General features: G+C 48.4%; 13 protein-coding genes across 13 annotated transcripts; 12 read left to right on the forward strand and 1 right to left on the reverse strand.

Annotated features, from left to right (window-relative positions):
• Positions 1-370: 370 nt before the first annotated feature.
• On the forward strand, positions 371-2,227 carry TbgDal_VII1510 (pseudouridylate synthase I, putative; the record flags this gene model as incomplete). The annotated part of the gene is made up of 1 exon (XM_011776158.1): positions 371-2,227. One exon carries the CDS (start codon positions 371-373, stop codon positions 2,225-2,227), a length of 1,857 nt encoding a protein of 618 aa, XP_011774460.1.
• Positions 2,228-2,503: 276 nt separating this feature from the next.
• TbgDal_VII1520 (hypothetical protein, conserved) lies at positions 2,504-2,794 on the forward strand (the record flags this gene model as incomplete). The annotated part of the gene is made up of 1 exon (XM_011776159.1): positions 2,504-2,794. The coding sequence occupies one exon, from the start codon at positions 2,504-2,506 to the stop codon at positions 2,792-2,794; it is 291 nt and encodes a 96-aa protein (XP_011774461.1).
• Positions 2,795-3,217: 423 nt separating this feature from the next.
• Positions 3,218-4,582, forward strand: TbgDal_VII1530 (hypothetical protein, conserved; the record flags this gene model as incomplete). The annotated part of the gene is made up of 1 exon (XM_011776160.1): positions 3,218-4,582. One exon carries the CDS (start codon positions 3,218-3,220, stop codon positions 4,580-4,582), a length of 1,365 nt encoding a protein of 454 aa, XP_011774462.1.
• A 413-nt stretch (positions 4,583-4,995) lies between these two features.
• Positions 4,996-5,790, forward strand: TbgDal_VII1540 (hypothetical protein, conserved; the record flags this gene model as incomplete). Its single annotated transcript, XM_011776161.1, has 1 exon — positions 4,996-5,790. One exon carries the CDS (start codon positions 4,996-4,998, stop codon positions 5,788-5,790), a length of 795 nt encoding a protein of 264 aa, XP_011774463.1.
• A 496-nt stretch (positions 5,791-6,286) lies between these two features.
• On the forward strand, positions 6,287-7,750 carry TbgDal_VII1550 (RNA editing 3' terminal uridylyl transferase 2; the record flags this gene model as incomplete). The annotated part of the gene is made up of 1 exon (XM_011776162.1): positions 6,287-7,750. The coding sequence occupies one exon, from the start codon at positions 6,287-6,289 to the stop codon at positions 7,748-7,750; it is 1,464 nt and encodes a 487-aa protein (XP_011774464.1).
• Positions 7,751-8,425: 675 nt separating this feature from the next.
• Positions 8,426-10,447, forward strand: TbgDal_VII1560 (hypothetical protein, conserved; the record flags this gene model as incomplete). The annotated part of the gene is made up of 1 exon (XM_011776163.1): positions 8,426-10,447. One exon carries the CDS (start codon positions 8,426-8,428, stop codon positions 10,445-10,447), a length of 2,022 nt encoding a protein of 673 aa, XP_011774465.1.
• A 233-nt stretch (positions 10,448-10,680) lies between these two features.
• Positions 10,681-11,067, forward strand: TbgDal_VII1565 (hypothetical protein, unlikely; the record flags this gene model as incomplete). Its single annotated transcript, XM_011776164.1, has 1 exon — positions 10,681-11,067. The coding sequence occupies one exon, from the start codon at positions 10,681-10,683 to the stop codon at positions 11,065-11,067; it is 387 nt and encodes a 128-aa protein (XP_011774466.1).
• Positions 11,068-11,160: 93 nt separating this feature from the next.
• Positions 11,161-15,327, forward strand: TbgDal_VII1570 (hypothetical protein, conserved; the record flags this gene model as incomplete). Its single annotated transcript, XM_011776165.1, has 1 exon — positions 11,161-15,327. The coding sequence occupies one exon, from the start codon at positions 11,161-11,163 to the stop codon at positions 15,325-15,327; it is 4,167 nt and encodes a 1,388-aa protein (XP_011774467.1).
• Positions 15,328-15,819: 492 nt separating this feature from the next.
• Positions 15,820-18,495, forward strand: TbgDal_VII1580 (hypothetical protein, conserved; the record flags this gene model as incomplete). Its single annotated transcript, XM_011776166.1, has 1 exon — positions 15,820-18,495. One exon carries the CDS (start codon positions 15,820-15,822, stop codon positions 18,493-18,495), a length of 2,676 nt encoding a protein of 891 aa, XP_011774468.1.
• Positions 18,496-19,712: 1,217 nt separating this feature from the next.
• On the forward strand, positions 19,713-21,122 carry TbgDal_VII1590 (cyclin CycB3; the record flags this gene model as incomplete). Its single annotated transcript, XM_011776167.1, has 1 exon — positions 19,713-21,122. One exon carries the CDS (start codon positions 19,713-19,715, stop codon positions 21,120-21,122), a length of 1,410 nt encoding a protein of 469 aa, XP_011774469.1.
• Positions 21,123-22,862: 1,740 nt separating this feature from the next.
• TbgDal_VII1600 (C-1-tetrahydrofolate synthase, cytoplasmic,putative) lies at positions 22,863-23,759 on the forward strand (the record flags this gene model as incomplete). The annotated part of the gene is made up of 1 exon (XM_011776168.1): positions 22,863-23,759. The coding sequence occupies one exon, from the start codon at positions 22,863-22,865 to the stop codon at positions 23,757-23,759; it is 897 nt and encodes a 298-aa protein (XP_011774470.1).
• An 81-nt stretch (positions 23,760-23,840) lies between these two features.
• TbgDal_VII1610 (hypothetical protein, unlikely) lies at positions 23,841-24,149 on the reverse strand (the record flags this gene model as incomplete). Its single annotated transcript, XM_011776169.1, has 1 exon — positions 23,841-24,149. One exon carries the CDS (start codon positions 24,147-24,149, stop codon positions 23,841-23,843), a length of 309 nt encoding a protein of 102 aa, XP_011774471.1.
• A 270-nt stretch (positions 24,150-24,419) lies between these two features.
• TbgDal_VII1620 (6-phosphofructo-2-kinase/fructose-2,6-biphospha tase,putative) lies at positions 24,420-26,381 on the forward strand (the record flags this gene model as incomplete). The annotated part of the gene is made up of 1 exon (XM_011776170.1): positions 24,420-26,381. One exon carries the CDS (start codon positions 24,420-24,422, stop codon positions 26,379-26,381), a length of 1,962 nt encoding a protein of 653 aa, XP_011774472.1.
• Positions 26,382-26,634: the final 253 nt, after the last annotated feature.

Here is a 26,634-nt window from a genome sequence, read left to right on the forward strand (position 1 = left end):
GTGCATACGGTCAAAGTGGTAGCCTGGATTTGTACCCTATTGTGGCTTTCCCTCCTTGGATTGAATAACTCGGCTGGGTCATGATAAGGCGTTTGCTTCCTATGGGAGGTGGGGGTTAGTTACCCTTCTCGAAGAACGTATGCATCATTACCACTGCTTTATCGAGTTTTAGGCGTGGGGACTGTCACGTTGTTGCTTCCTGCTGCTGCTTCGCCTCGCTAGTTTACGTCCGTGCTCTCAATTATATCTTTAATTTTCATCGGCACTTTGCCTTCGGGTTAAACACTCTTTTGATGGACTCTGTGCCTCCTCAATTTGCGGTGGAGATAAGTACTGTATATCCGGAAGAATCTGTAGTGCAGTGGTGGAAATGGCTAAGCGTAAGAATTTTAACACGCGGAGGGCGTGTTTGCGCAAAGCCCCTAGGGACCATACACATATTGGACTTTGTGTGATGTACTGTGGCACGGCGTTCCGAGGACTGCAGTTGCAGGCGCACGCACCGACTCACCATACGGTTGAGGGTGTTTTGATTCAAGCGTTGAAAGATGCCGGTATCGTCGATGGCGTACAGCGGGGTCGTGTGAGCGGGGAAGAGCATCATTTTGCTCGTTCGTGCCGTACAGATCGCGGTGTGCATGCCGTGAGGAATCTCGTTTGCTTGTTTGTGCCGAACAGCAAACTTGAAGCTGCCGGTGGTTGCGACAGACTCCCACAGCTTCTAAACGCACATCTCCCCTCAACTGTGCGTGTGGAACGCGTGACAACCGTTATGGGTGATTTCATCCCCCGTTTCTGTTGCGTTAGCCGTATATACCGTTATATGATCCCGGTGTATGCCCTTTTGTCACCCTGTAGTTCATGGAATGAATTTTACGCAGAGTTCCCACAGGCTGTCGAGACGCTGCGGTGCCGTGCTCAAGGGGGCTCTTTCATCGACCTCTGCCCAAATGAAGAGGATAAACTACTTGCTGCATTGAGAGACGTTGTGTCTCGGGGGAATGGGTTGCTCGCTCATCATGTGGTGGGGACCCACCGTTTTCACAACTTTTCGGTATCCCCAGGGGAGCGATATGGTCACGGATGGAACAGGAAGGTGGTTATGCCCAATGACAATACCTCAGTGCGTACCGTTATGCGATGCGAAATAGCACCGCGCCTGTTTCTGTTCCCGCAGGAAGCCATCGGACCGACCCGGTCAGAATATGCAAAATCGCTGAAGATATTCGAAGGTGATACCGCTGCGGAAGGGGAAAGGGTGGTAGCAGTGTCTGAGAGGACCTTCCCCGAGACGGCGCTTCTGCCGTACCTTCTGTTTCAGATTGAGGGCAGGTCATTCCTGTTCAACATGATACGAAAGATTGTTGGTCTCATCATCGCTGTACTGCGTGGTGCGAGGGAGTCGCTCATGCAAGAAACCCTGTCTGCTGAGCGGCACGCGTTGTGTCCGCTGGCACCCGACTCGTTTTTGTACCTTTTTCACTCTTTCTACACTTCGTATGACAACAGAGTCCGCCGCAGTGGGAGTACGCGGTTCTGTCCGCTGGAAGATGAGTGGACTGGAGAAGTCGGAGAAGCTGCTTCCGCTTTTGCGGTAACGAGCATTGCGGCAGATGTTATTGACCTCGACATGAACCGTGTTCCTGCCCTCGGTACGCTTCTTAGTGCGATAGATGCACAACGACGTGTGACTCGCCCCTGTTGGGAGGAAGAAGATGCTCACCTTACCTCAATGAAAGAATTTCACCCAGCTGTTGTAGAGCCCCATCCTTCATGCTCAGAAATGACCACCTTTCTGCGGTCGTTACGCGTGCATAACTGGGGGTTGTCGCAAGTAAAACAACCTGTCCAGTGCGGGAAAAACAAACCCCTCGACACGGATAATGGAAAGGAAAGCATCACTGGCTGCGAAGGGGTAAAACAACAGCGCGCTTCTGGTGATGGTTATGTGGTAGATGAAGGGCAAGTACGGAAGAGAGCGCGCAAGGAGGAGTGCATGTGTGAAGGTTGTAATGGCACACCCTTCAGCCGGGAAACCCACACGTTAGGGGAGGAGGAGGTTGATGACGGTTGGCTCTACGTGGCGTCAACGCCGGAGGAGGAGCAACGTCTGCGGCATGAGCATCACAAACGGGTGCGCCGCTCACGAGCGTGGGATGGTACCGCGCACGACGGTGGTGTGGAAGTTGCTTTTCATAGTGATGGTGATGGCGGCGGAAGCGAGTGACGTCGGATGCACCTCGTGTGCGGTGTTCGTCCCTCGGAGTTTCGTATGATAGCGGGTAACTAACATCTTTCAGTTAACGGTGTCGTTTGGTAGTGGGGGCGCATGTGCCTTTCACGGTAAGTTAATTCTAGTTCCGTTCATATGCACTGGTGCATTTGATTTGTCAAAAGTGTAGGTTGCCCTTGCAGATATTCTCTGATTTCCAATATTGTCTGAATCCTTCCTCTGATTGCTAGGGTTACCTTAGCAATTGTGGTGGTGTTGGTGCGATTAGTGATGGGTGGGGATGACCAAATATTTCGTTCCAACGTGTCGCATAATTACTACAGTGAGGCACTGCAGGCGCAGCGGAAACCCCTAAATTGTCCCACGTGCAAACGTGTCGGCCGTTTCGCCGGCACACTCAATGAGATTTACCGCCGCATCCCCCGCACGCAGTGGGAGTCACTAATCCTATGCCATGTGTGTGGTGAGAACGTGCTGCGGCGGGAAGACGCGGTAACACGGCAACGCGTATGGTATTGTGAGTCTTGTGAGATCTGTTTGTGCACGAAGTGCCAGCGTTAGCGGGAAGAGTCGAGATGCCTTGAGGTGTTCATTCATCAATGAAAGCTATTGGTTCAGTTGTGTTTCTCCCTTATTAATTTTTCGGTACGTATGCACCATTTACTATTTGTGTGTGAGGGTAAAAAGGAGGGTGTGCAGGTGCTCTTTGCGAGCCGCGTACTGGTTATCGACGTTGACGGTTCTCCCTTTCATTAAATATTGCTGTCGTCCACATAACGTTGGAGGTGCGTGTGTCTGTGTTGTACACTGGACTCGTGGGAGAGGGACTGTGAACGACTATTTGTGTAAGGAGTAGTTGATCATGTACCACCTTAGCCAGTGAAACTCAAATACATAAACAAATACAGATGTCTCCGCTGGCAATAGCTTACTAGAGACCATAAAGGGTTAGAAGGAAAAAAAAACCAATATAGTAGTGACATTATGGAGACTCACAACACCGAGCCACTAGGGGACTTCGCAAAGATACGTTCTCGCTGCCACAGGTATCTCCTTGCGGTCGCCACACACCTTTCTCCCATTGAGAAATACGTAGTCGCACCTGGAAGTTACAAGAATCTTGGTCTCATTGCGATAAACTGTGGTGTGCAAACCGGTTCAGGCCCCTTTTATCTACGGCAGCAACTGATCGCCCATACCGCTCTCTCCGACGCATCAATAGAACTCTTCTACAGCTCAAAATTTCCCTTTACTCTTATTTGTGGTGATACTTCATTTGGCGACGGACTAAAACCCCTCAAGACGCGGCTAATCGAAGTGGCAACCACTAACGGCGGGCCTACAGCCTACGTGTATGCCATCCCTGTACCTCATGAGATGTTGTGGAAGGGTGGGTTGCTTCCCAGCAGTGGGATGTCACTCCTGTATTTGCTTTGTTGTAAGGGTGATGCCGTGCTTCACACCCTCAGGCGTGTATTTCAGCCACCCACAATAGGTGTGGGGAGGGTTTGCGATGACCCGTTGCAACCTAGTATAACTGGTTTGCTGAGCATGGAGGAAGTGGGTAGTGGCACTTCCTTCACCAGTGACACTGCGCACACTAGTTACTTTTACAAAGGCGCTAAGGTTCGTTGTGTTGAATGCGTGGCGGTTAGTGAAATACCGGGACTGTATATTGTATCTGATTTCATTACACACTCGGAACATAATGCAATTTGGAATGAGTTGAATGGAGACGCCGCTTCTCATTTTGAAGTGGAGCACCTTGCACGTCGTGATGTGGCGCACTTTAATAGACGGTTCTATTATGGCATTAACCGTGTGGGCGCGGAGGGTGTGCAAGTAAATTCTAGGCCAGCATTTTATGACTGGATGGCGCAGCGACTATGCAACACAGACTCGGAAGTGAAGATTCATAATTACCCAATGAAGGAGCATCCAGAGTATTTTGATCAGTTGACCGTAAATTACTACAACTACGATGATCCGAAATCTAAGTTGGTTCCGGGAATCGCTCGTCACGTGGACAGCCACGATGCCTTCGGAGATTACATAGCAATTGTTTCTCTAGGCTCACACACGGTGATTGAGTTTAGCCGCTACAACAGACCTCCAGATGTCTTTGCTCCACTTGGGGTACTGGTGAAACCATGCAGTCTGCTGTTGCTAACTGGCGAGGCACGGTACTGCTGGACGCATTGCATCGTAGAAAAAAGGGAAGATGTGTTAAATGACCAGTTGCCTCCGCTGCAGCGCGGTAACAGGTTAAGCCTAACGTGGCGTTGCGGACGCGACACTCCTCACGCGCGTGAGTCTTGTCTGTGTCCCAGCTTATGTGATGGTACTTAAGCTAACAATACGTGACACGACGAAATGGCTGAGGGATGCGCTTGTGTTTCTTCATACTTTCCAGTGCTCTTTATCACTGACGTTCCTCTCTGCGTTTGTTGGTCGTGTTGCACATGGGGCCGTTGTCTGATAGCGGTGGGTATGTACTGTGGGGGTGTCCTTTTTTTTTTTTTTGACACTTCGTTTTTTTTTTTAATCCTTTGAACGGTTTTTTTTTCTTCTAGCACTGGCGATTGGTGATAGCGATCGACGCGTAGATTCGTGTAAGCAGTACTCCTGTTGGTTGTGTTGGCACCCTTATGCTCTTCACTCACGCGCACTAGTTCATATGTTCTCAGTCTGACAGGCGCTTGTGCACACAGAACATATATATATATATATATAAACAAGGGACAAGGTACCGCCTACATGTAATGCACGAGAAAGGATATGCCGATGTGGATGTGTCTCCATCCGACAAGGGGGAATCTGCGGACTGTAAAATCGCTGTGGTCTCCTTGGCGGAAAAAATAGCTTCCAAAGCATGGTTGTTTGCTGGATGCTTTGTTGTACTCGCGATGGCGACTTCTTTTCTCTGGGAGATTAGCGACAGTGACCAAACCATTGGATATCACCTTTTTGTGTCCCCAAAGTTTGTGACTGATGGAACCACATTCTACGGCACAACAGCGGAGGGGAAACTCGTTCGCGTACGCCTGCGTTCGGTGGAGGTGCCAACTTTGAGACAGCCGTATGGTCGAGAGACCAGAGATCATTTGAAGAGTATACTTTTGCTCTCAGTGGGTCAGTCTACCGGAGTATCATGTTTTGTTGCTTCAGTAGATGACGTGGGAGGCGTTATTGCAGAAGTGTTTTTTAACAATGTACGAGCTTTTGCATCATGTGGCAAGGAGATAGACTCTTGTGCTGCGTCATCGTTGCCATCTTATTTCACCCCCTTGTCCGGTGGGTTTACTGCTGATTCCATTGTCAACGTAGGTGACGAAATGGTTCGCAGCGGCTGGGCCTGGGTAATAGATAACGGCTGGACTCGAAATACAAAACTACAAGCTGCTATGGATGAGGCAAAGGTGGCGAAGCGGGGTTTGTGGGGAGGAAACGTCAGTAAATTTCCGTACCGCCGTTCACCGCATTCACGGAAGATCGGAAAGAAACTTACGGAGCAGAGGCAGCTCATTAGTCGTCGCAGGTTGTTTGCTAGCAGATAGTGAATGGGAGTAACTTTTGTTGTTGTTGTGGTTGGGCAATTCGGACTGCAACAGTTTCTTGGTTCCCGCTTGTGGCACCGAAGTGTTTCATTTGCATATTGCTGTTGGGCAACAGTAACTCACGTTGCGTAATCAGATTTTTTTTTTTTGTGGAGTCATTGTTGGGCCGGCCCTTTTTCTTCTGTCTTACGTCTCCTTTTTGGCTACGCTATGCCATACTAAGTTCCCGTTCTGGTGTGGTTCATCACCTTTTTAGTCGGGATGTTCTCGTGCACTGAAGGGCGCTGCTAGTGCTCACCATTCATTACCCTCCCCTTTCCTTTTTCATATAGCGGGAGAAATATCTTTCTCCTTCCGTTTTGGATTTTTGGTTCCCCCTCCCTTTTGATACTCGGCATTTCTGGGCACTGGATCTTCAATAAAACCCAGCGAACGCGAAAAGGGAGCGGCTGAAACGACAGGGAAGGGTCAGCAGGCCAAAGCTGTTGATTGGAAAATGTTGATGCATACCGCGCCATGGCTTCACATGCGGCTGTCGCGTCTTTTTCGTCAATCGCCGCTGTCGCTCCCCAGTACCAAACTGAATCCATCCCCCGATCACTATGCAGTGTGGGGTAAAGCTATTATGGCCGAGAATAACAGGCGCGTTGGTCCTGAACACATGTTTCGAACGGCCATCCGTGCTCAACAGCAGTTACAGGGACTTGCGGATAAGTGGACTCCTGATGCCAAGGTATACTGCTGTGGCTCTATGGTAACATACGGGCAGATGGAATGGGGCAGTGACTTGGATCTCGCGTGTATGTTTGACGACCCTTACCCCTCACACGAGGTACAGGCCAAACGAACAGACAAACTTTGGACTGTCATCAAGCGTTACGTTCCGCATTACCTTCGCAATAACCTGCTGGGCCTTACGGAGGCGAGGACACCTGTTGTTAAGCTGCGCTTCGCCAACGACGAGAAGGTTGCGCGGGCCCGCTACACGCCACTTAGCGAAGAGGAGGATAGGAAGGCCCGCACCGCCCTTCTTGACGTGCGGAATCAGTGCGTTGGTGATAACGATGTGGAGTACATAGCTGAGAAGATGGGCCGTGATAACGTGGAGGGCATTTGGGTTGACCGTACGACATATGGGTGTCGCATCGCTATTCAATGTACATCTAAGGAGCAGATGATCGAGGCCATCGGGTTCTTTCCTGATGGTAAGATAATGACACGCGGCATGCGGGAAGATTATACACGTGATGTCCTCGACGTACGCTTCGTGCCGGAAATGTTCATGTATCGGTGGGATATTTCCTTTGTTGGATATGGTGTAAAGAACAGTTACCTCATCCGCCACTACCTTCACAATGGGCCCGTTGCCGCACGTCACACTGCGATGGCAGTAAAGGCTTGGGGTAAGGCAACGAATGTCGGTGCCGGTTCCGCTGCAATGCTTACATCGTACGCTGTTACTGTGATGTTCATTTACTATTTACTAGTGACGCGGCAGGTGTTGTGGGTGGATCCATGGTCGCTGCCACACCCGGCACACCTTCCACGCTACCCTGACTTCTCACCACTGTACGATTGCGACCCTACGGAGCTGGGGAGGCTTTTACACGGTTTCTTTATATTCTACGCACATCATTTTGACTACGAGAGGGAAGTTGTGAGCCTGAACCGCAATCGCCGCAGCTATAGGTCTGATATCGGGTGGAATTTCCCTCAAAACAAGAAGGGAACGTTTAGCTATAATTTCTGTATCGAGGACCCCTATGAGGATGTGGGGACAGGTGGACTCAACCTCGGACGTCACTTGCATCCTGCAAAGTTTCAGCTTGTGAAACAGGAGTTCCTCCGGGCGGCGCAGTGCATGGAGCGTTTTCTTCCCACCAATGCCCCTGAGAAGTCCATTCTTGGTGTGAAACGTGCTGATCTACGGCACTTTGAGCGTGACAGAGACTGTGAATGAAATGACAAGGAAACGAATGTGAATAGGGAGCATGGGCGGAGGGCAAAAAGCGCAAACAATAAGGTTAATGTTCAGGGACGAAGCGGCTCATATGGGTGGGGAGAACGTATCCTCTCCTCTTCCCCTCATCATGCTATTGCTTTACTGTTTCACATAGTTGTCGCTCGACTCGGTCCCATCTGTATTTTCGTTGTTGCACTCGAGGCTTGGGATGGGAGGTTTCGATACTTTTAGGGGAAGCTGATTACCTGAAGTCCGATGGTTTCATAATTTGCCTTGTGGTTGTGCAACGGCGCTGTTTCTCACATCATCACATGGGTAAATGTTTGGTTTCTCCTCGTGGAGAGTAAGTTTTTTTTTTTGCTTTACATCTATGCGGCTACTCGTCCAATACCGAGCCCTGCATTCCAAATTCTAGTTTTTGCTGTTATCTGTTGTTCCATTCTTTTGTTACATCTCATGAAAGAACATATAGAGTGGATATCTGGTGGACAACTAGGTAGGGAAAGGAAGAGATAAAAACCCATTTATTTATTTTTTTGTGAGGCAGTGGGTGGTTGACAAACCAGGGGATTTGTCCTGCTTCATAGTGCGCCTGTTTGGAAGTTGCGTTTGAGGTTGCCGTGCTCGCTAATACTTTTAGTCGCACGAGTTCCGTGACAGACGCGTGGAGCCATGACTCGGGGCGCTGCTATCATGTCGGATGAGTCTCGTGAGCGCCTTGCACGAGAGCACATGGAAAAGGCAAGAGCGATGAAAACAGACACTCAGGAGCAAATAGAGGAAGTTATGAAACATCTATCATTGGCTATTGAGGTGAAGCCACTCTCAGTTGCTGTGCTTCTCCAGCGCGCACACCTTGCCACCCGAATAGGTCGTTATCACGTCGCCATAGCCGATCTAACGTTTACTATTCAGCTGGAGGAACACGGTATAGATCGTCGGCGTTTAGCAGCGGCATACGGGAGTCGTGCGGCTGTATATCGCAAACTTAATAAACATAAAGAGAGTATCGTAGACTACGTGCGAGCGGCAGACGTAGAGCCAGATAATGGTACGTGGCTATATGAGTTAGGACTTGTGTATGCAGCTCAGGGCATGAAGGCGCTCGCCCATCACTTTGTTGCGGCTTCCTTATCCGAGAAGGTAACAGGAAGGATGTCTGAGATCACTCGCTTCCGTGCACTTACTTCCCTTGGCACCTGCAAATTAGCATCCGGAGATATCACTGGTGCGGTAGCCGTGCTGACAAAAGGACTCGAGTTCCAAGAAACGGCTGCTCTACACAATCTTCTTGGTATAGCGCACTTCTTACGCGGGGAATACGAACCTGCTCGCTCGCGGTTTGAAAGAGCTGTGGAGATGGATCATTTATCTAGCGAGTACCACACCAACTGTGCTCTTTGCCTCTTTCAACTTGGCATACACTCGGAGGCATTCAAGCAGATGGAATACGCTGTGATAAAAAGCGTTGAGAACGCGCGTTACCACTTCTACCGTGGAAACATAGCGTTGCTACTTGGTCTCCACGCACCTGCAATGACTGATGTAGTGAAGGCAATAGAACTGGACCCCCAGTGCGCGTCACATTACTACTCAAAAGCATTGATACTGGTCGCTACGCAGGATTACGAGGAGGCAATGGCGATTCTTAATAAAGCTATTGAGTTAAATCCTACTTTTCGTGCTGCCTGGGTGCATTCTGGGTTACTGCACTTTTTGCGGAAAAATTTGTTTGAAGCTCTCCAGTGTTTTTCTCGGGCGCTGGAACTGGAAGAAGAGGATGCCACTGTGCACGAATGCGTTGGTTTGGTCTACTTTGACATTAAGTACTATGACCTTTCGGCTGCATCGTTCACGCGATGCATTGATCTTATTCCAGACGATCCCGTGCTGTACTTTAGACGCGGAACGGCTCTGCTACTTTGCGGTGATCTCCAAGGAGCATATGATGACCTGCAGAAGACAGTGTGCAAATACAAGTTCCGCAACCCGGAGGTGTTAAATAGCCTTTCCGTTGTGGTGAGCAAGTTGGGGAGGCATCTGGAAGCGCTAGAATTCGCTAAAGAGGCGGTCGCACTCAACAGCAAGAACCATCGGTATCTTCTCCAACAGGCCGAGTGTCATTTTGCTGTGAGGGACTACGACGCCGTTCTGGAGGACTTGGCCAATATTGTGAGTCTTGGGTACGCGACTGCAGAGTTGTATTACCTACGCGGTCGATCAAAGTATGCCTTACGGGACTTCTGTGGCGCTGCCGATGATTTACTTCAGGCGGCTACTTGCCAACCGCTATTGAATGAGTGCTCAAATTATTGCTACGCGCTGGGAGTCGCATACCTATGTTCAGGGAAGAATATAAATGATGCGGAAAAGGCCCTTACGCGAGCTATTACCTCTCACAGTGACCCGCCGTCATTCTTTTACGATGAGCGGGCGAGGGCACGACAAAAGTTGGGGGACACAAAAGGTATGCTGGAAGACCTCAACTTCATGCTTCAGCGAGACCAAAGTGATCCTACTGTTCTTCTTAGGCGCTCGCTCGGGTACAAGGCATTGGGTCTATATGACAAAGCGGCACGAGACTTTGAAAAGGCGAAAACCTTAAATGGTGCGAGGGAAGTGTTAGATTGTGTCCCATATGAGAAATTCTTTGAAATTGAAGAAGTGCTATGGGGTAATGAGCAGGTGGAGTGAGAATACTCACCAATCTGTTATTAGTTATTTTCCCTTATCTGGGGAAGCGTTACACCTCTGCATACTATTCACTATACTGTATTTATATAACGAAGGAAACATATACAATGTAGCTACTGTTCCCCCATGGGATTCTGTTTCACTTGGTGTATTATTTTTTATATTCACTGTGAACATGGGAAAGTTGTTACCCCTGCCTTTCGAGAGCTCCACCCTTCCTTTTTTTTTTTTGCATGGTGTGCGCATTTGTATTCCTATTGTTGTTTTTATTTTCTTTTTTGCACTTTGTGTTTTCTGATTTATATTTATTCTTACCTGTATTTTACCTTTGTTTTGGGAAACTTGACGGAACTCGTCGCACGTTTTCTTTCTTCCTTAATGGCACCCACGCTTGCTCCACAGGGAGAGGAATCGGAGGAGGAGCCGAAGGGCCAAATAACAGTGAAGGGGGCTCTCCTCTCACTCATATATTTTTACGCTACAAGTCGACGTCGGTAGCTCCAAACGTCTGGAAGGAAGAAGGTAGAGGGACTAAGGTCCCACTCATCACACACACACACACATATATATATATATATATATATATATACGGGCACTATACATATATATATTGCAGTTGAGCAAGAGTTAGAAATCATCACACAATATAGAACGAAAAGAGGAGTTGGTTGCGTATATGAATGTTTCGTGTCTCCTTCCCATTGTTTTGCACAATGCCATCCGTGGAGACAGCTTTCCGTCGAGCCCTCGGTGCACAGAGCATTGTACTCGACCTCGTTCCAGTGAAAAAGCCACTCATTGACGGATCCCTCAGTTGGTTCGTCGACAAGAACGTTGAAATCGTTCTTGTTTCTGGCGTGTGCGGAACATCCCCTGATCTGGTTGCCGAACGCGTGAAGTCGCAGGCGGTACAGCTTCTTCAGATTTGCGGAGAGGGCGATGCACAGAAAGGGTGCCACGCCATTAAGCACTGGGTGGAAAAGGCAGCAGGTACACGAAGTCTTCTCTGCAGCATGGACCTTCAGGTGCGGCTCCTCTTCTCTCGCCAGGTAGTCACTGATGGAGGGAAATTATCAGCAACTTCGTCCAGTGGCAATCAAGCGCTAGACAAAGTGGGGAACCGAATTCACTGTTCCATTTACGAAACAGATGCTTGGGAGCCGTACTCCCGGGAGCGGCATCTTGGGGATGTGACCGCTGACGCGTTACTTGAAGAGGTACTGCACAAGGCGCTACAGATAGTGCAGCGAGATGCAGAAGTAAAGGAACAGCATCTTGTTAGCGAATCAGAACGGGAACTCAACTTGGTACTTTCGTGCGGAAAGGAACCAGGAGTATGGAGTCCCGATGTCAACGCATATCACTTGGAGTTCAGCCACATGAAGTGCAAAGATAGGGAGCTTTGCACCGACTTGGGTGCTATCGCGGTCTCGTGGGGCGTGCACGACCGTTCAGAGAACGTCGAGATGTTTAACGTACCTCTCGTTAGGTTAAAGGACAGTAGTGGTTTAGTTTATGGTGACTGCCTTGACGACCCCCAACAAAGTCTAATTGATGAGGAAACTGTTTCGCTCCTCGAGGCGAAGGGAGCCATTGACACCATAACAGGGTTGGTGGATGCAACATGCGTGCGGAAGGTTGCCAACTCAGTTTGGTCAATACCCCTCCTTCACGCACAGCTCCTACAGGCGGGCCTTGAGTTTCTGTGTGGCTATTGGTCTCCTACTCGTGTGGAGGATTATATGAGGAGTTGTGGCCGGCTTGACATTGATGTGTGGCTGAGTGAAAGAGGTCGACCGGCTACCATTCCAATGCTTCCCCGCTGCGCGTCATTGCTTGGTCACATGTGCTATCTTCAAGAGTCCTTACCCCTCGAATATGTGCGGAGCCCAATGATGCTGCTTACTTCTGCGGGGAGAATGGATTTCAAGTTTTATATGGCGACTACGACAGGTGGCCATGTAGTGACTGCAACAAATTGTTTTAGTTCCGCTGAAGCTGCGTGCTCGCTGTTGTTTCCGTGCCACTCAGCAATGGTCCAATCAGCCGGTGTCGGCGATTCTCACCGCTACTCCGATATTGATCACCAGCGAAAAGAACACGTGTATACCCTTACTGAGGTGAACTCCAGTACAAATCGCAACAAGAAATCTGGGGGTAGCGGGGATAACGATCAGCGTCCTTCAGTAACTGTACGGGTTATCGATGTAGAAGCCTCTTTGAGGAAATTGGGTGTGGTACGAGGCAGTTTCGCCAATGCGACCGTTCAGTACTTCGACGATACTGGCCAAGTTGTGCTGCAGTTCAACGAAATGGATTCGATTCGAGGTATTGCTAGGATGATAAAGCGTGTGCGGTGGAGCAAGGGGGCCACTTTCACCTCAGTTGATCTGCAAAATGGTCCACGCGCACCAGTCGTCATCGCCTCACGTGCATTGGGCAGCACTTCGTTACCGAAACCGCCTCCCTATTCAAAAAAGTTTCGATTACCCATCCCCCTAGTTCCTGGCGGGTACTCCCAGCTGCGGTTCACGAGTGCTTTGGAGATGAATGTCATTGAGTGCAAAATACTCGAAATGTTCAAGAATTCAGCTGAGGATCCGTTAAAGTGGCATCTTCACTATTTCACACCATGTTACTTTAACAAGTGGCGGATGACCCGCGGGATTGTTTCAACTCTCATGCACTATGACCCCCAATTCCACTATATAGTGGAACGCTGCCGCTCCTCCTCATTATCGGGTGGCGGCGGAACTGGTGGTGGTTCCAACGGACGTGACGACACGACCGGTAACGATAACGGGGGAGCGTTGGTGTTGCGCCTCTACTCCGGCGAGAGATTGATGGAGGAGGTAAAGTTGCAGGAGTCTACGCTGCTGTTCCAGGTACGAGAAAATTTGATACGTTACGCCAGCCGTTGGTCGGTGGAGGTCCCTTCCCTTGAGGAGGCGGCCTTTCCGCTTAAGGAATTCAAGAAAGGTGGTGCGTGCACATTTAGGAATTTCGTTTCGTGGTTCCTACAGAACAGCGAGGTTTTCACAACTCATGGGGAAAATGTTTCCCTGGAACTTGAGATCACCACTAATGTGAGGATCCAGCTTGCTTCCTGTCGTGACTGGAGTGGACCAAGCCCAACACGTGATGAGTTGTGCAGGTTGTTTCTCGAGAGTCAGTTTCCCTTATTGGTGCCAATCGTCGAAATTCAAAAACGACTTTATTATTTTTTTGACAATTGTACTATTCCTGGCGAGCTCACAATCCGTTGCGTTGGCAGCGACGCATGTGTCGAGGGAGATAGGGTGATTAGGTGCAATTACCGCTGGGAATTATTACAGGTAGACTCAGGGACGGGTGCCGAATGCCTGTTAGCGTCGTTGGAGGCTACAGAGGGTGATTCGAGGCGAGCGGCACTTGAGAAACTCTTAACGAATGTGTGGACAAGTTACTGTGCAGCACCTAGACCTACGACGCAGGCGAAGCGGGGCTTAAAGTTGGAAGGTTCGGGCCACCCATCTCACCATTGTCCAAAAAGCACTATCGCATGGTATCAACATCTACTTGCTCAACAACGGGGCTTACATAAAGTTGTGCATGAGTATGATGCAAAGAACAATGTATTAACTGTTAAGGGCATCAGCGCAGACACAAACAAGGGGGTTAATGTGTCCGGTACAGTTATCCGGGTTGTACCACTAAGGAGTGAGTATCCACTTATCTTTCTTCTGCATCGGTACTACCGGATGGAACTGGGTCTCCCTGACCCCCCGCAGCCGAGGGGAGAGGATGAATTACGTGTAGTGAGCCTTTTAACGCTTTATCAAGATTGTAACCAGCATTTCCCAGCATCCTTCCCGCCAATCAGTGAGGTCATCACAACCATTAGCGGGAAGAATCACTGGCGGGTGATTCTACGGCTGCCTTCAAACCTTTTTGCACTTGAAACACCTAGTCACCTGGAGTACGTCTACCTCGGAAAAGGTAAACACGAAGGAAAGAGGGCAGTGGTATGCGATTTCTACAGATCCCTACATGGCAAAGCACCCGCGTCGTTGCAGGAATATCTATCGAAGGTAACTAGTTTGAGTCCTCCGACAGTTGGTGAGGAAAAGTGCTCTAGTTGTGTTCTCGATGGTATAAAACCTGTGGTTGTGGCAAAACCTCGTCGTGGCGGTCACAATAGCATGTATGACGAGTTGCAGCGGCTGATTGGGGAGGCCCTTCTTCAACATGTAGGCTACGAGGGTCTGGTGGAGTGCCGACTTAGCTACATTACCGGCATCTCTGCCAGCTATGTTGGCCAGTCTTCGTCTAATGATGATTGTGTTGACCTCTTTCGCGTAGTAATTAACACCGAGGAGTGGCTGCCATTTCAGCTACTGAGGGCTCTCGCGTCGTGCGCACGTCGTCTTTTATCCATAGTTGATCTTGAGGCTTCTCTATTTCGCCTCCGCTCCAGGTGGCCGTCGTTATTTTTGGAAGCTTCGTCTAATGAACGACTATTCTGCACGACTTTCCTGAGGCGTTATTGGGGCCTCCGCGTCTACGAAGGAGACGACGTGGACGAGTTTACAAAGGTTCCAGGTTCCATCTATCTTGTTGAACGCGTACGTCCTGTTAGCAGTGGTCGCGATTCCGGCCATTACGAGGCCTCATTACTGCTTTTGCAAGCACCGTTTCCTCCCAGCACCACAGCATTTACGAAAGTTTTGGCGTTGCATCGTAACGTCTCTGCGGCGCGCGCCCGGTTCGGTTTGTGGGCACAAGTATCACAGAAACTTGTGCGCCCACAGGAATCGGACGCACCTCTGGAAGCATTTGACCGAGCGGTTATCTCCACTTCCGGTGCCACTTCCTCTGGCACGGAGGTAAGGGGAGAATAAAAGGCCTCCAACATCTTAAAAGTTACGACAGTGTGAGAAGGAATGTTTGATGGAAAAAGAGAACGGATGAAGTCTGAATCTACGTGTTCGCACGGAACTGGAATGCAGCATTTTGCACTTCACATTGCCTGGCATCGTTTCCAATTTTTATTTGATTATTTTCCTGTTCCTGTTTCAGTGAATTATTCTGGATAGTTTCATTTCCCACAGTTAGAGTGTCTGATGCTGCAACATCCCGAATGTTTCCTCTGTTCTCTCTCCGAAGTTTACCACACAACCCAAAAGGACGAATATACCCTCCCATTACGCAGTCTTTGGCAGACGCGAATTCTGACGCATCTTATAGCCACATCAGAAGGAATTAGGTGTTCGTGCGGAGGTGGGCGTCTCTCTAGTCAGCGATACCAGACGGGGACCAAAGGAGAAGAAGTAGAAAAGGAAGCAGAGCGAGCTCGTACTTCAGGGTTGGGCAAGTGAAGTGTGTACGAATAGATGATTGCTGATGCGGAATGGAGTGAATTCGCTTCTGTGGAACTTGACGATGCCTTCATTGAGTCCTACATTAGGAACGGAGAGACCGCACGCGCCAGCAGCGGTGACGATGCAAGTCGAGACGAATCTCTTCGCAGTGGGAGTGCCAGCATGGAAGAAATTTTGGGGGAATGCTCTATGCAGAGCGTATGTGACGGCTTTGTGCGTAACTTTCTTACCGACGACACGATGGGCACGCTACATTACCTGCTGAAGGACTGCGATAGCTCGTTGAAAGATATCGCCGATATTTTGCACCGCTTCATTAGTAGTCTTGACACCACCAGGCAGGGTATTGAGGACGTGCGTCAGCAACTCCATCGAGTGATGCTTCAGCATGGCAACGCGACTTCAGCAGGTCGTGCTGTGCGGACTGTTTTGCAGCGTTTGCTTGTGTCTCCTCAGGTGGTGCGAATCATTACCCAGGGGGGTGAAGAGGAGCTAGGTCCACAATTCAAACACAGCGTGCAGGAATTGTTGTGTATTCTCAGAAAAAGCAGAAGGTACACCAATATTCTCCTTGTAAAGGAAGACAGTGGTTGCTACACTGCCGTTCCTGCTGGTGCCAGTGCCATCCCTGTTTTGGCGGACGCTGGTAACAGAGAAACTGTGCAGGTACCGTTGCTCGAATTCAAAATGTACCATGAGCAGATTGAACTGCTTAATCGCCTGACGGTGCTTGCATGTACGAAAGCGAAGCGGTTCCTCGCGAAGAAAATTGCCCTGCTAAGCGTGAAGAACACCAATGTGTCCATTCAACAGGAACACATCTTGAAACCAACAACCTTTTACTCCCGTTTGATAGACGAGGCGGTCACACTTCTCTGTCCCTCTAATGTGGGCGACATGAGTAATCAAACGAACCCGGAGTCTCCGGCATCGTTGCCTTACTGTATCGTTAAGGCTCTGCATAGCGAACTGCGTCGCGACTACTACGACATCATGTCCAAACTCTATCTGGAGCGCATTTGTCATTATGTGATGACGCTTAATTTGATGGAGAATACGGCTTCGACAGCGAACAAAACCGCACCTCACAAAGTGTCTGCGGTTCCGTGGGTCAATGAACTACCGTTAATTACAGACGACGAGGCTCCCAGTTCACAATCGGCCTTTGAGCTGGGTGAGCGTGCCGTAATCCTCCAGAATGTCTTTGCCCCGCCGCTTGTGCCGACTGTTGAGCAGGCGAAGTGGCGCTTACACTCGTACGAGGAGACATTTCGCTCACTGAACATACTGCTGTGCGACGCTGTCACCCACGAGTTCATATTCACCTTCACTTTTTTTTCGGGAGACATGTCTGTATTCGTGGATGTGTTCAAGCCAACTATACAGTTTATCGTGGATTATGTAGCCGAGGTGTTGTTAGCACAGAACACCAATAATGGTGTTTGGCGTGGTTTGCATGAACAATACCCCCAGACCGCCGTCAACACGGTATGCGGCAATGATTGCTATGGATTGCTTATTTTGATACGGTTATGCCATGATTTCAATTCGCTCATGAAGGATGTGCGGAGGTTATGCTGTTTGGAGGGGTTTTACGACTCGCTGCTGCTGCAGTTGTGGCCTTCATTCCAGCAAACTTTCGAACGCCAAGTACGAGCACTTCGCCTGGCTGACGTTCCCACCCTAGCGGACTCCTTTCTTAGGGCAGAGGATAAACAAGGAGTAAGTGACTGGGTGGCACGCATTCATCCATTAATAAAGCATTACGCGGCATTTACCAAAGCACTCGTCACCATTACCAGCGGATGCGGCTTCAACGGTAGTGATACAGAGGAGGGGTACGCAAAGGCAACGGCGCTGGCTAATCAATCAGTGCAAAAAGATAACGCCGATGGCAACGGTGCGACCGCAAGTGGTACCACTGGTGTGGGCGGCGATGGAAACAAAAACATTTCTTCTGAGGATGACGTGGGTTTCGAAGAGCTGCAACAGATTGCTTGGCGAATCATTGAAGAGGAACGAGCTAGTGACATGGCGGACAGTTCATCACGCTTTGCCGTCCTAGCAGGCAATCTTTCCTTTCTTCGCGTTGAAGTTGAACGTTTGCTCTGTAGTGTCACCGCACAGCTATTGGAAACCAGTCGTTGTGATCCCGATCAGCGGGAGCACCGGAACCTCGCTTTCCTACAGAATAATGTGCGCTATATTCTCAATGAGTGGCAAGAAGCTATCCGGAACGGTGGTGCACCAATGCTTGGCCCAGACTATTCCGCATTGGAAGAACTTGAGAAGACTTTGCGTAGCGGATTGGTACTTTCAATTATGAAACACCATTTCCCGCTCATTAATCGTGTCCTACAGAACGATGAACACATCGACGTGCTAGCCGTAGCAGAAGTCTTTTACCATAAGTGGAGGATCGAGCTTGAGGAATTGTGCAGAAACGTTCGGTCGCTGCTGCGTGACGAGAAGTGTAAAGAGGAGTTGCTGGCTCAGGTTTGCACAGAAGTGTTGCTGTGGAATACACGTTTTATTGCTTGCCTTTCAAAAGCAACTGATGATGCTGCAGCTAGTGGTGTCTCTACTCCATCATCTTCATGTTTTACTGTAACTAACCAGCAGATGATACAGCATATACGCACTCTCGCGGCGATAGCGGAAAGCAAAGATGATGATGAGGAGGGATAGTTAAAGGGAACAAGGGGTTGCTGGCTGACTTCTCCATTTAGGGAGGAGGGGGAACATTTGCTTTTTTTTCCTTCTTTCGATGAAGACATCGCCGGTTATCCGATGAACCTCATTGGCATTTGTCCCTCTCTTTTGCACTCGCGCGGTGTATTGCTTTTGTTGCTTTGTCTGCTCCCCCTTTTTTTTGTGGAGACAAACAAAAGGGAATTGAGGGATATCCTCCTCTACTTTTCTCTAATATACTGTTCTTTCTTCTGAACTTCTTTCTCATTTTCTCTTTTCTGTTCTTTTCTTCTTTTCACTGTTTTGGAGGCTTAGCAAGTGGCCGGCAGGGCATTATCAAGACAGAAGAAAGGAATATAAATGGGCCGTATAGCAAACCTACGAGGGAAAACACCATTGCCATAACTCAATCGAACGGCCGTTGAGTCGCCGGAATTTTTGGAGCAAAAGTTTCTCAATGTTTAGAACTTGAATTGTTACCACTGTCATTTTTTTTCTTTCATATCATCCTCCGCATCTCTTTGTATTGTTGAGGTGCTGCAGCGTGGCAAGGGAGAAAGAGGATAGTGAATAGTGTTATCAAGCTTATTTATGAAGGGTTGCAGTTAACTACAAAGAGGAGGGAGAGAAACGTGAAAGGTGAAAAGTTGGGGTAGATGGAAAGTGTCAGTTAATACATGTCTCGCCGCTCTGCTTTTGTAAGTCATTTCCCTTTTCTATTTTTTTTTGTGTTTTATTGTTTACTTTAAAACAGGGCATATTAACAAGGGGGGAAGGATTAAAACGCAAAAAAAAAAAGAAACAAAAAAGATAAAAAGAAACTAGGTAGGTGATAAATATTATTTTGGCTACGTCTATTTTCCCTTAGCGTTTGTTTTCCGGTTTTTTTAAATAGCATTTGTTTAGATTTACACGCAAAAAAAAAACTTTCCCACATTTCATACACCCAAACTGCTACAGACAGGTGTGGTGTGACGTATAGAACAAATAGAATTTTGGAGCGAAAGGGGGCCTTTTAGTAATTAACTTGTCAACTGAGGTAAGTGCAGTACTGCACAGGAACAGAAAAGTAACAAGTGGCAGAAGGATCCGTTTTTGTACTGAGGAGTCCATCATCTGACGGAATTTCAGCAAGGGTTTGTTCAGCGAAGGTGACTGGTACGGATACATTTTTTTTTTTTTGTGTGTGTGTCAGAAAGTGATTCGTGGGGAAGATGAGTTACAATACCAGTAGCAGCAGCGATAGTTTACTCTGTGAAATAGACGTCAACATTCAGCAGCAGTTGGATAACAGTAACTTTTTCCTTCCCGTACCGAAGCATCTTTGGAATGTACAATCGAAAAAAGACAAGCACCGATGTCAGGGGGGAGGGACGTCGCCTAAAAACACTGCACAATCCAATCAACCGAGTACTGAAATGACATGCGTCATGCTGCAGAAGAGTATGCGAAATGCTCTCTGCAACCTAGAGCTTATGTACACGAACGACACTGAGCGATTGAAACAGCGACTGTCTGAGGAGTTTCACCGCCTCCGCGAAAGCGCCGCGGAGCGGACGCGACAGCTAATTGATTTATCAACGAAAGCACAACCTTTGAGTTACCGCGTTTTGTTTGTGCTGAACCTCCGCCGGTGGATGCTCTGCAGGGGGTTCGAATTTGCTCTGCAGGACCTTAAGGACTGGCTCCGACTGGCGCTTCTACTGCGAGAAACCGATACACTACATTTTCTAAGGGAATGCACGAAGAAGTTAGGTCCGTATGCGCGGCAGCGCGTAGAAGACGCTCTAATCCTACACGGCTCAGATATCGATTCTGTCTGCCAAGTTGTGATGGACATTCCCGTTCCCACCGATGAAACGACAACGTTTGGGGGTCCTTATTATAATTTGACTCTTAACGATCTAATAGCAATGGGTGACGAGGATACACACAGCGTGCATGTGGTTAATGCGCAGCATACGATGCCGTCGCACGTGCGAGAAGGGCTCGTTGAGTGGATGTTGCTTGTCAATGTGGAGTTGAATCTGCAGTTGGAGACATTCTTCCTCGCAGTTTCTATACTTGACCGCTATTTACTCCGTGCAACCATCCAACCCGATCGCGAATACCTCACGGCCTACGCTATTCTATTGCTAGCGTCGAAGGTGGAGGAAAAGTGCCTTTTCCCGTTGCGTGACTCCGTTAGACTTTGTGGGAAAACATACAAGGTGGGTGTCCTGATTGCGACAACCAACCGTATATTTGAAGTACTGGACTGCAATGTCGTGTACGCTACGCTTAGCAACGTGGGATTCGGTTTTTTGTGGCAGCAGGAACCTGCAGCATGTGAAAAGCAGTACTCGTTTCTCACATACATCCTTACAACACTTGCCATTCGCACGCAATACAGGCAGTATAGACTCTCTGCACTAGCAGCCGCAGCTGTCTATGTGAGCCGACTGCGGTTTAATATCCCAACGGGTCGACCCTGTGATGAGGTGGTTGTGCTTCTGCCAGTTATTAAGGATGCAATCAGTTGCAATATATCAGCGAGATCGGGAGGTGTGTACGACCTCTTCAAGAGAAGCTGCTTCCATGAGGCCAGTCGTTTCCCGCTGCCAGACCTTCTGTACGGTCTTTGATACCAAAGCGGTGTTGAGGTGAGCCCTACTCGATAATTATCACTCTTCATATACAGCAAGCATGTTGCGTCATATTGTTTGCTTCATGATTTTATTTATTTTACTGCTTCCTTCCCCTCACTTTTATTCTTTATTTCTCTATTGCTGGGCTTGCATGCACTGCAAAATACATAGAAGTGACTAACGGTCCGCCGTCGCCAGAAAAAAAATGAGGCGATGTCGTATGGTTATGTTAGTAGAAGCTATTCGTTTCCTTTTTTGTGCTTTCAATATATATATGCCTATTTCCACCCGCTCTTAATTACTTTCCTTGCTTTAGATAAGATTTTAAAGTTTTCCATAGATTGACTGGTGTGTGAGACCAGTCGCTGCCCGAATCTTCGAAGGTGAACTTCTCTCTTGATCGTTTTATTTACCTTATTTGTTGTCTTTTTTTTTTTTGCTTCTTCCCTCTTTTTTATAAAGTTGTCCGTTCTTTTTTAATTTTGAATGGGGGTTCCACGGCTGGAACAAAATCTGAAGGGATTCTGGGTGTGAATACGACAAAAAATAATCACATAAATACAAAATAAATAGAAAAAATTTGGGTACAAGTGTCTTCCCTCCTTTAGTATTTACCCTTCGACCGTGCGTATTTATGTGACAACGCAAGGATTGAGGCAATGTTTGATGGATACAACAATCGAATTAAATGCAATGGCGTGAATATTTACTCTTTACAACAGTCACATGTGTTCATGTGCTTGTTATATGTGTTTGTGTTTGCGTTTTTTTGTGTGTGTGTGTGTGACGTGAAGGTGACTGCGGCCTGCAACCCTCTTCTGCTATGCTAATGCACGCTTTCTCATAGATTTACACATTTTTTGTTTTTGTTTTCCTTTCTTGTGACGGGCTCACGTATGCCTGTGGGTGCTTATCTTATAGATCTTACGTTCGTACATGCAGAGAGATATATACATGCACTTATTTGTCGCAGGTGCAGTGCCATTGTTATTTCCGTTCTCTCTCTAATTCTCTCTTTCTTTACGCAGCGTAGCGCAGATGCACTGAGTCATAAGTATCTTACATTTTTTTCTTTCTTTCTTTTACTTTTCTTTTTATGATATAATTTTTTTTGTTTTCACAAATGCGTTTTTAATGAAACGTCGCTCTTTTGCGGCCGACATCATTACCGCGTGGTCCCTACGCTCTGTGTCTTCCTTACGAGGACAATTTGTTACCTGAAGTGATCCATAAATTTAAGTATGATACCGCGTTGCGGTTCCTCTCCTTCTGTTTGTGGGACTTACGTTTCCATTCCGTTTATGCTTTGTGAATGGTGGGGGAGGTAAAACCATGTTTTATTTTTTCTCATCCCTTTTTTGATATTTCGTTTATATTAGCGTTCCGTTAAGTGGAACGGGGCGGCTTCTTAAGCTGAGGTACAAGCAGTTGTATTACCCAACCACACGTATCACATTAAATAAAGCAGAAGGGAGTTTTAGTGCACCATTTAGCACCTTCAGACAAGAGATTTAGCATTTTCTCACAGGTATTTGTTCTTTTAAAAAAAATTTTATAGTGTATTTTGTTTTTTGTTCTTTCTTGACACGAGACGTCCCTTTCGTTTGTTTGCTTTGTCACCCTTTCCCTTCTTTGAGCGACATTGCCTTTATTTTTTCATTCTGTTCCCTCTTGAGGCGCTTTACGGGGGGTCACCTCTTTCCAACTCGTTTCATTCGGCTTCATCCCGCACGAGTAATGCCTGAGGCGGTTGTAATTGACGGCAGAGCGGTGGCGAAGGCCATTCAAAAGGAACTGACTGAAGAGGTCGCATTGTTGGAACGCCGTTACAAAGGAAGACGTCCGGGGCTCTCCACCATCATTTGCGGTAAGCGTAAGGACTCTCAAACGTATGTCCGCTTGAAACGTAAGGCCGCTGCCGCTTGCGGGTTTCGCAACTTTAGTGTGGAACTCCCTGCAAATGTTACGCAGGAAGCTTTGGAACGGGAGGTGATTAGGTTAAACGAGGAGGAAGCATGCCATAGCATCGTTGTGCAGTTACCGCTTCCGCCGCACATCGACAAGGTGGCAGCGTTATCGAAGATTAAGCCGGAGAAGGATGCAGACTGTTTACTTCCAGTCAATGTGGGTCAGCTCCACATTAGGGAACGCAATCCTGCCATTGTTCCGTGCACCGCATCTGCCGTCATGGAGTTGCTTAAGTGCAGTGGCGTGGAAATATGTGGAAAGCGGGTAGTGGTGCTTGGACGGGGTGACATCGCTGGTCTGCCCGTTGCCACTTTGCTGGCAAATGAAGATGCCACGGTTACTGTAGTGCACTCCGCGACGCCACTATGTGACATTGCGGACATTGTTCGAGCGTCCGATATAGTTGTGTCTGCTGCAGGTCAGCCGGGCCTTGTTCGCGGGGAGTGGATCAAGCTTGGTGCTGCAGTTATTGACGTGGGCACCACACCCGTCGCCGATCCATCGAAGGTGCCGGGATATCGTCTTGTGGGTGACGTTTGCTTTGATGTGGCGCGTAAGCGAGCCGCTTATATCACACCTGTGCCCGGCGGTGTTGGTCCTGTGACTGTGAGCATGCTGCTGAAGAACACTCTTACGATGTTTAAAAGAAGCGTTCGTGCCTTGTGAGTTACAGTACGGACGGATGGGGGCCTCATATGTCGGATCCCAATGGTAGTTGATACTTTACTTTTTCGTTGTTCCGTCCTTTTAGAGGGTGTGGTGACATATGCTGGCGGATGTAAGCACATAGCGCAACAACAACACTACTACTATCACTACTCGGTGCGTATTGTTGTGGTGGTAATGTATTGAATTATGCGGGTTCAAACGCCACGTGATGGCAGCGCGTTTGACAGAGAAGAGAAGATATACCTTCAGTACCCCACCCGTTACCTTAAACTTGTGTGTGTGTGTGTGTGTGTGTGTGAAGTATTTAAACGTCGCATTTCTACCTTTGTATTTCCATAATTTGTTCGTATTCGCACTTGAGTTGAGTTTCATATCCATTAGGTTCATAGTGGTTTTGACTGCGGTGGGTAAACATCACATATTCGTTTGCTATGTAGTAAATGGAAAGTAAAGTGACTCCCCCTCCTGCTTGTCCTTTACCACCCTGTTCCTCTTTGTTCCCGTACCATTCATTCTTACATTTACTCTTTTGTTTCTTTACGGTACCCGAGTTATGTTATTTTCCCTTTGTTTTCTTCCCTTATTTTGTTGTTATTACTCCCTTTGTAATGTTCCACCTTGTTTGCGCCCCACGCGCTCTCTCTTCCAGCCACGACTATGCGCCCAGCTCCGATGGACTGCCTGGTGTGCTCAGGGCGCCTGCCCGTGCAGACTGCCTTTAATCGCATGGCTGCTATACAGGAGGAAATTGCGCGAATTGATGACCAACTGGCTACACTTTATTTGACTGAGAATATGGCGGCGACGTCCCCAAAGGAGGCACCCACCGACGAATCGATTGATCAAACGATAGCCCACATGCTTGCAGTCGAACTGTGCCAACTCTCCGCGTCAGGTGACACGGTTGGCATACGCGTTCTGCTTAGTGGTGGGGCGGATTGCAATTGTGTTGATTATCACGGGCGCACACCTCTGCATCTTGCCTGTCTTATGGGACACGTCACGGTGGCTAGGGTTCTTCTTGAGTTCGGCGCCGACGTGACGGCAACAGACAAAGAGGGCAAAACTCCGATGGATCTTGCGGTTAGAAGCGACACGCGAGAAATAGTGGAGCTCCTAATGAGTCACTGCATCTGTGATTCCTCTGGTGGTGCTCGCAGCCCCCCGCAGGAACTCGATGGTGTACTGGGTGAGGGTTTGCAAGAAGATTCTCCTCTGACAGCAACACATCCAGACTTTTCCAGTCTTCCGCGACCCATGATGGGGAGCCTTATTGTAATAATGGTGGGACTTCCAGCGCGTGGGAAAATGTACACTGCGCGGCAGATTCAGCGCTACTTTCAGTGGAACGGATTGCAAAGTTCTATTTTCACCTACGACAATTATGTGCATCAACTAGCGCCAAGACAACCCGCTTCTTGTGACATAACACAGGACGTAGATATGGAATTGCGGGTAGCAAAGGCCATTGCGCACGACATGACACATTTCATTCACCAGGAAGATGGCGTTGCTGTACTTGCTGGAAGCAATGTTACTTCGGTCCGTCGCATGGCCTTATTTAACGCAGTGATGGAAACGGGGCACATCCGACAGGGACGCGTCGTGTTTGTTGAAGTTATTAACACAGTGTCTGAACGTATACGGAACAACGTTCTTCTTGCGAAGGAAATGGTCACTGGCGCCTCCGACAGGTTTGTCGAAGAGTATTATGAAAAAATGGAGCAGTTGGAGGCAGTGTACACCTCACTTGACCCCGTTGTAGACAAGGACCTTACATACATTCGCGTTGAAAATGGAGAGGTTTTTTCACTCAACAATATATCCGGGTGGATGCCTTCACGCTTGGCGTATATGCTGCACAACTTGAACCCATGCTCTCACAATATTTACCTCACACGCTCTGGAGAGTACATCGATCTCGTTGACCAGCGTATCGGCGGAAACTCACCACTCACGGAGCGGGGTAGAGCATATGGTAGGGCGATATTTGAGTACTTTCGCCGGGAACATGGAGCAGAGCGGTTTGTTGTGATGAGTAGTTGCGCCGTTCGCTGTACGGAAACTGTACATTACTTTGATAAACGCAACGAGCTGTCGCAAGATCCATATTTTGCATCTGGTTCAACCAGCCCAGCCGTGAATTGTCGTGTGTCGTACCTCCCTACACTCGACGACATCAACCGTGGGGATTGTGAGGGAATGCTTTTATCCGACGTGCGTCGTACGATGCCTGGGACGCTTAGGAATATTTTGGATGACCCCTACCTGACCGCGTGGCCTAACGGCGAGTGTACACACCAAGTGTTTAATGCGCGACTTGAGCCGCTCATTCACGACATTCAGGCAAGTGACCACTCTGTTCTCGTAGTTTCACATCTCCATCTTCTTCAAGGCCTTTACTCCTACTTTGTCTGCAAGGACGGCAACGTGATCGCACCGCAAAATGCGTACACAATTGATATACCGCTGGAATGTGTGGTGAAGATTCGACGTGTGGGTGACAACCGTGTGGCGGAGATAATTGATCTTTCCCATGAGGTTGACCGTATTGCGCAGCTCTACCATAGGGGCGCTCAACGGCACTGCCGCCGCACAGAGGACTTCAACAAACTTTGAGGGAAGCCTGAAGGGAATTTGTAGAAGTAGAAACAAGGTCGATGCCGTCTTGTTTATGGGTTTGAGGTATTTGCCTATTAAATTCATAACTCTGTGCGCCTTTATATATACGTATATGTTAATGGTCACGTGATATGTTTGGGTTTATGCCCCTCCCTACCCCTCCCCACAGTCAAAGGAATATAGGGAGAGAAGTACCGGAATGACTGCCTTATGGGAGTCATGTTGCCACCGTCGGTTCTCCTCTTGCCAG

The sequence above is a fragment of the Trypanosoma brucei genome, chromosome 7, assembly GCF_000210295.1.
Source record: "Trypanosoma brucei gambiense DAL972 chromosome 7, complete sequence".
Classification (NCBI taxonomy): Eukaryota; Euglenozoa; class Kinetoplastea; order Trypanosomatida; family Trypanosomatidae; genus Trypanosoma; species Trypanosoma brucei.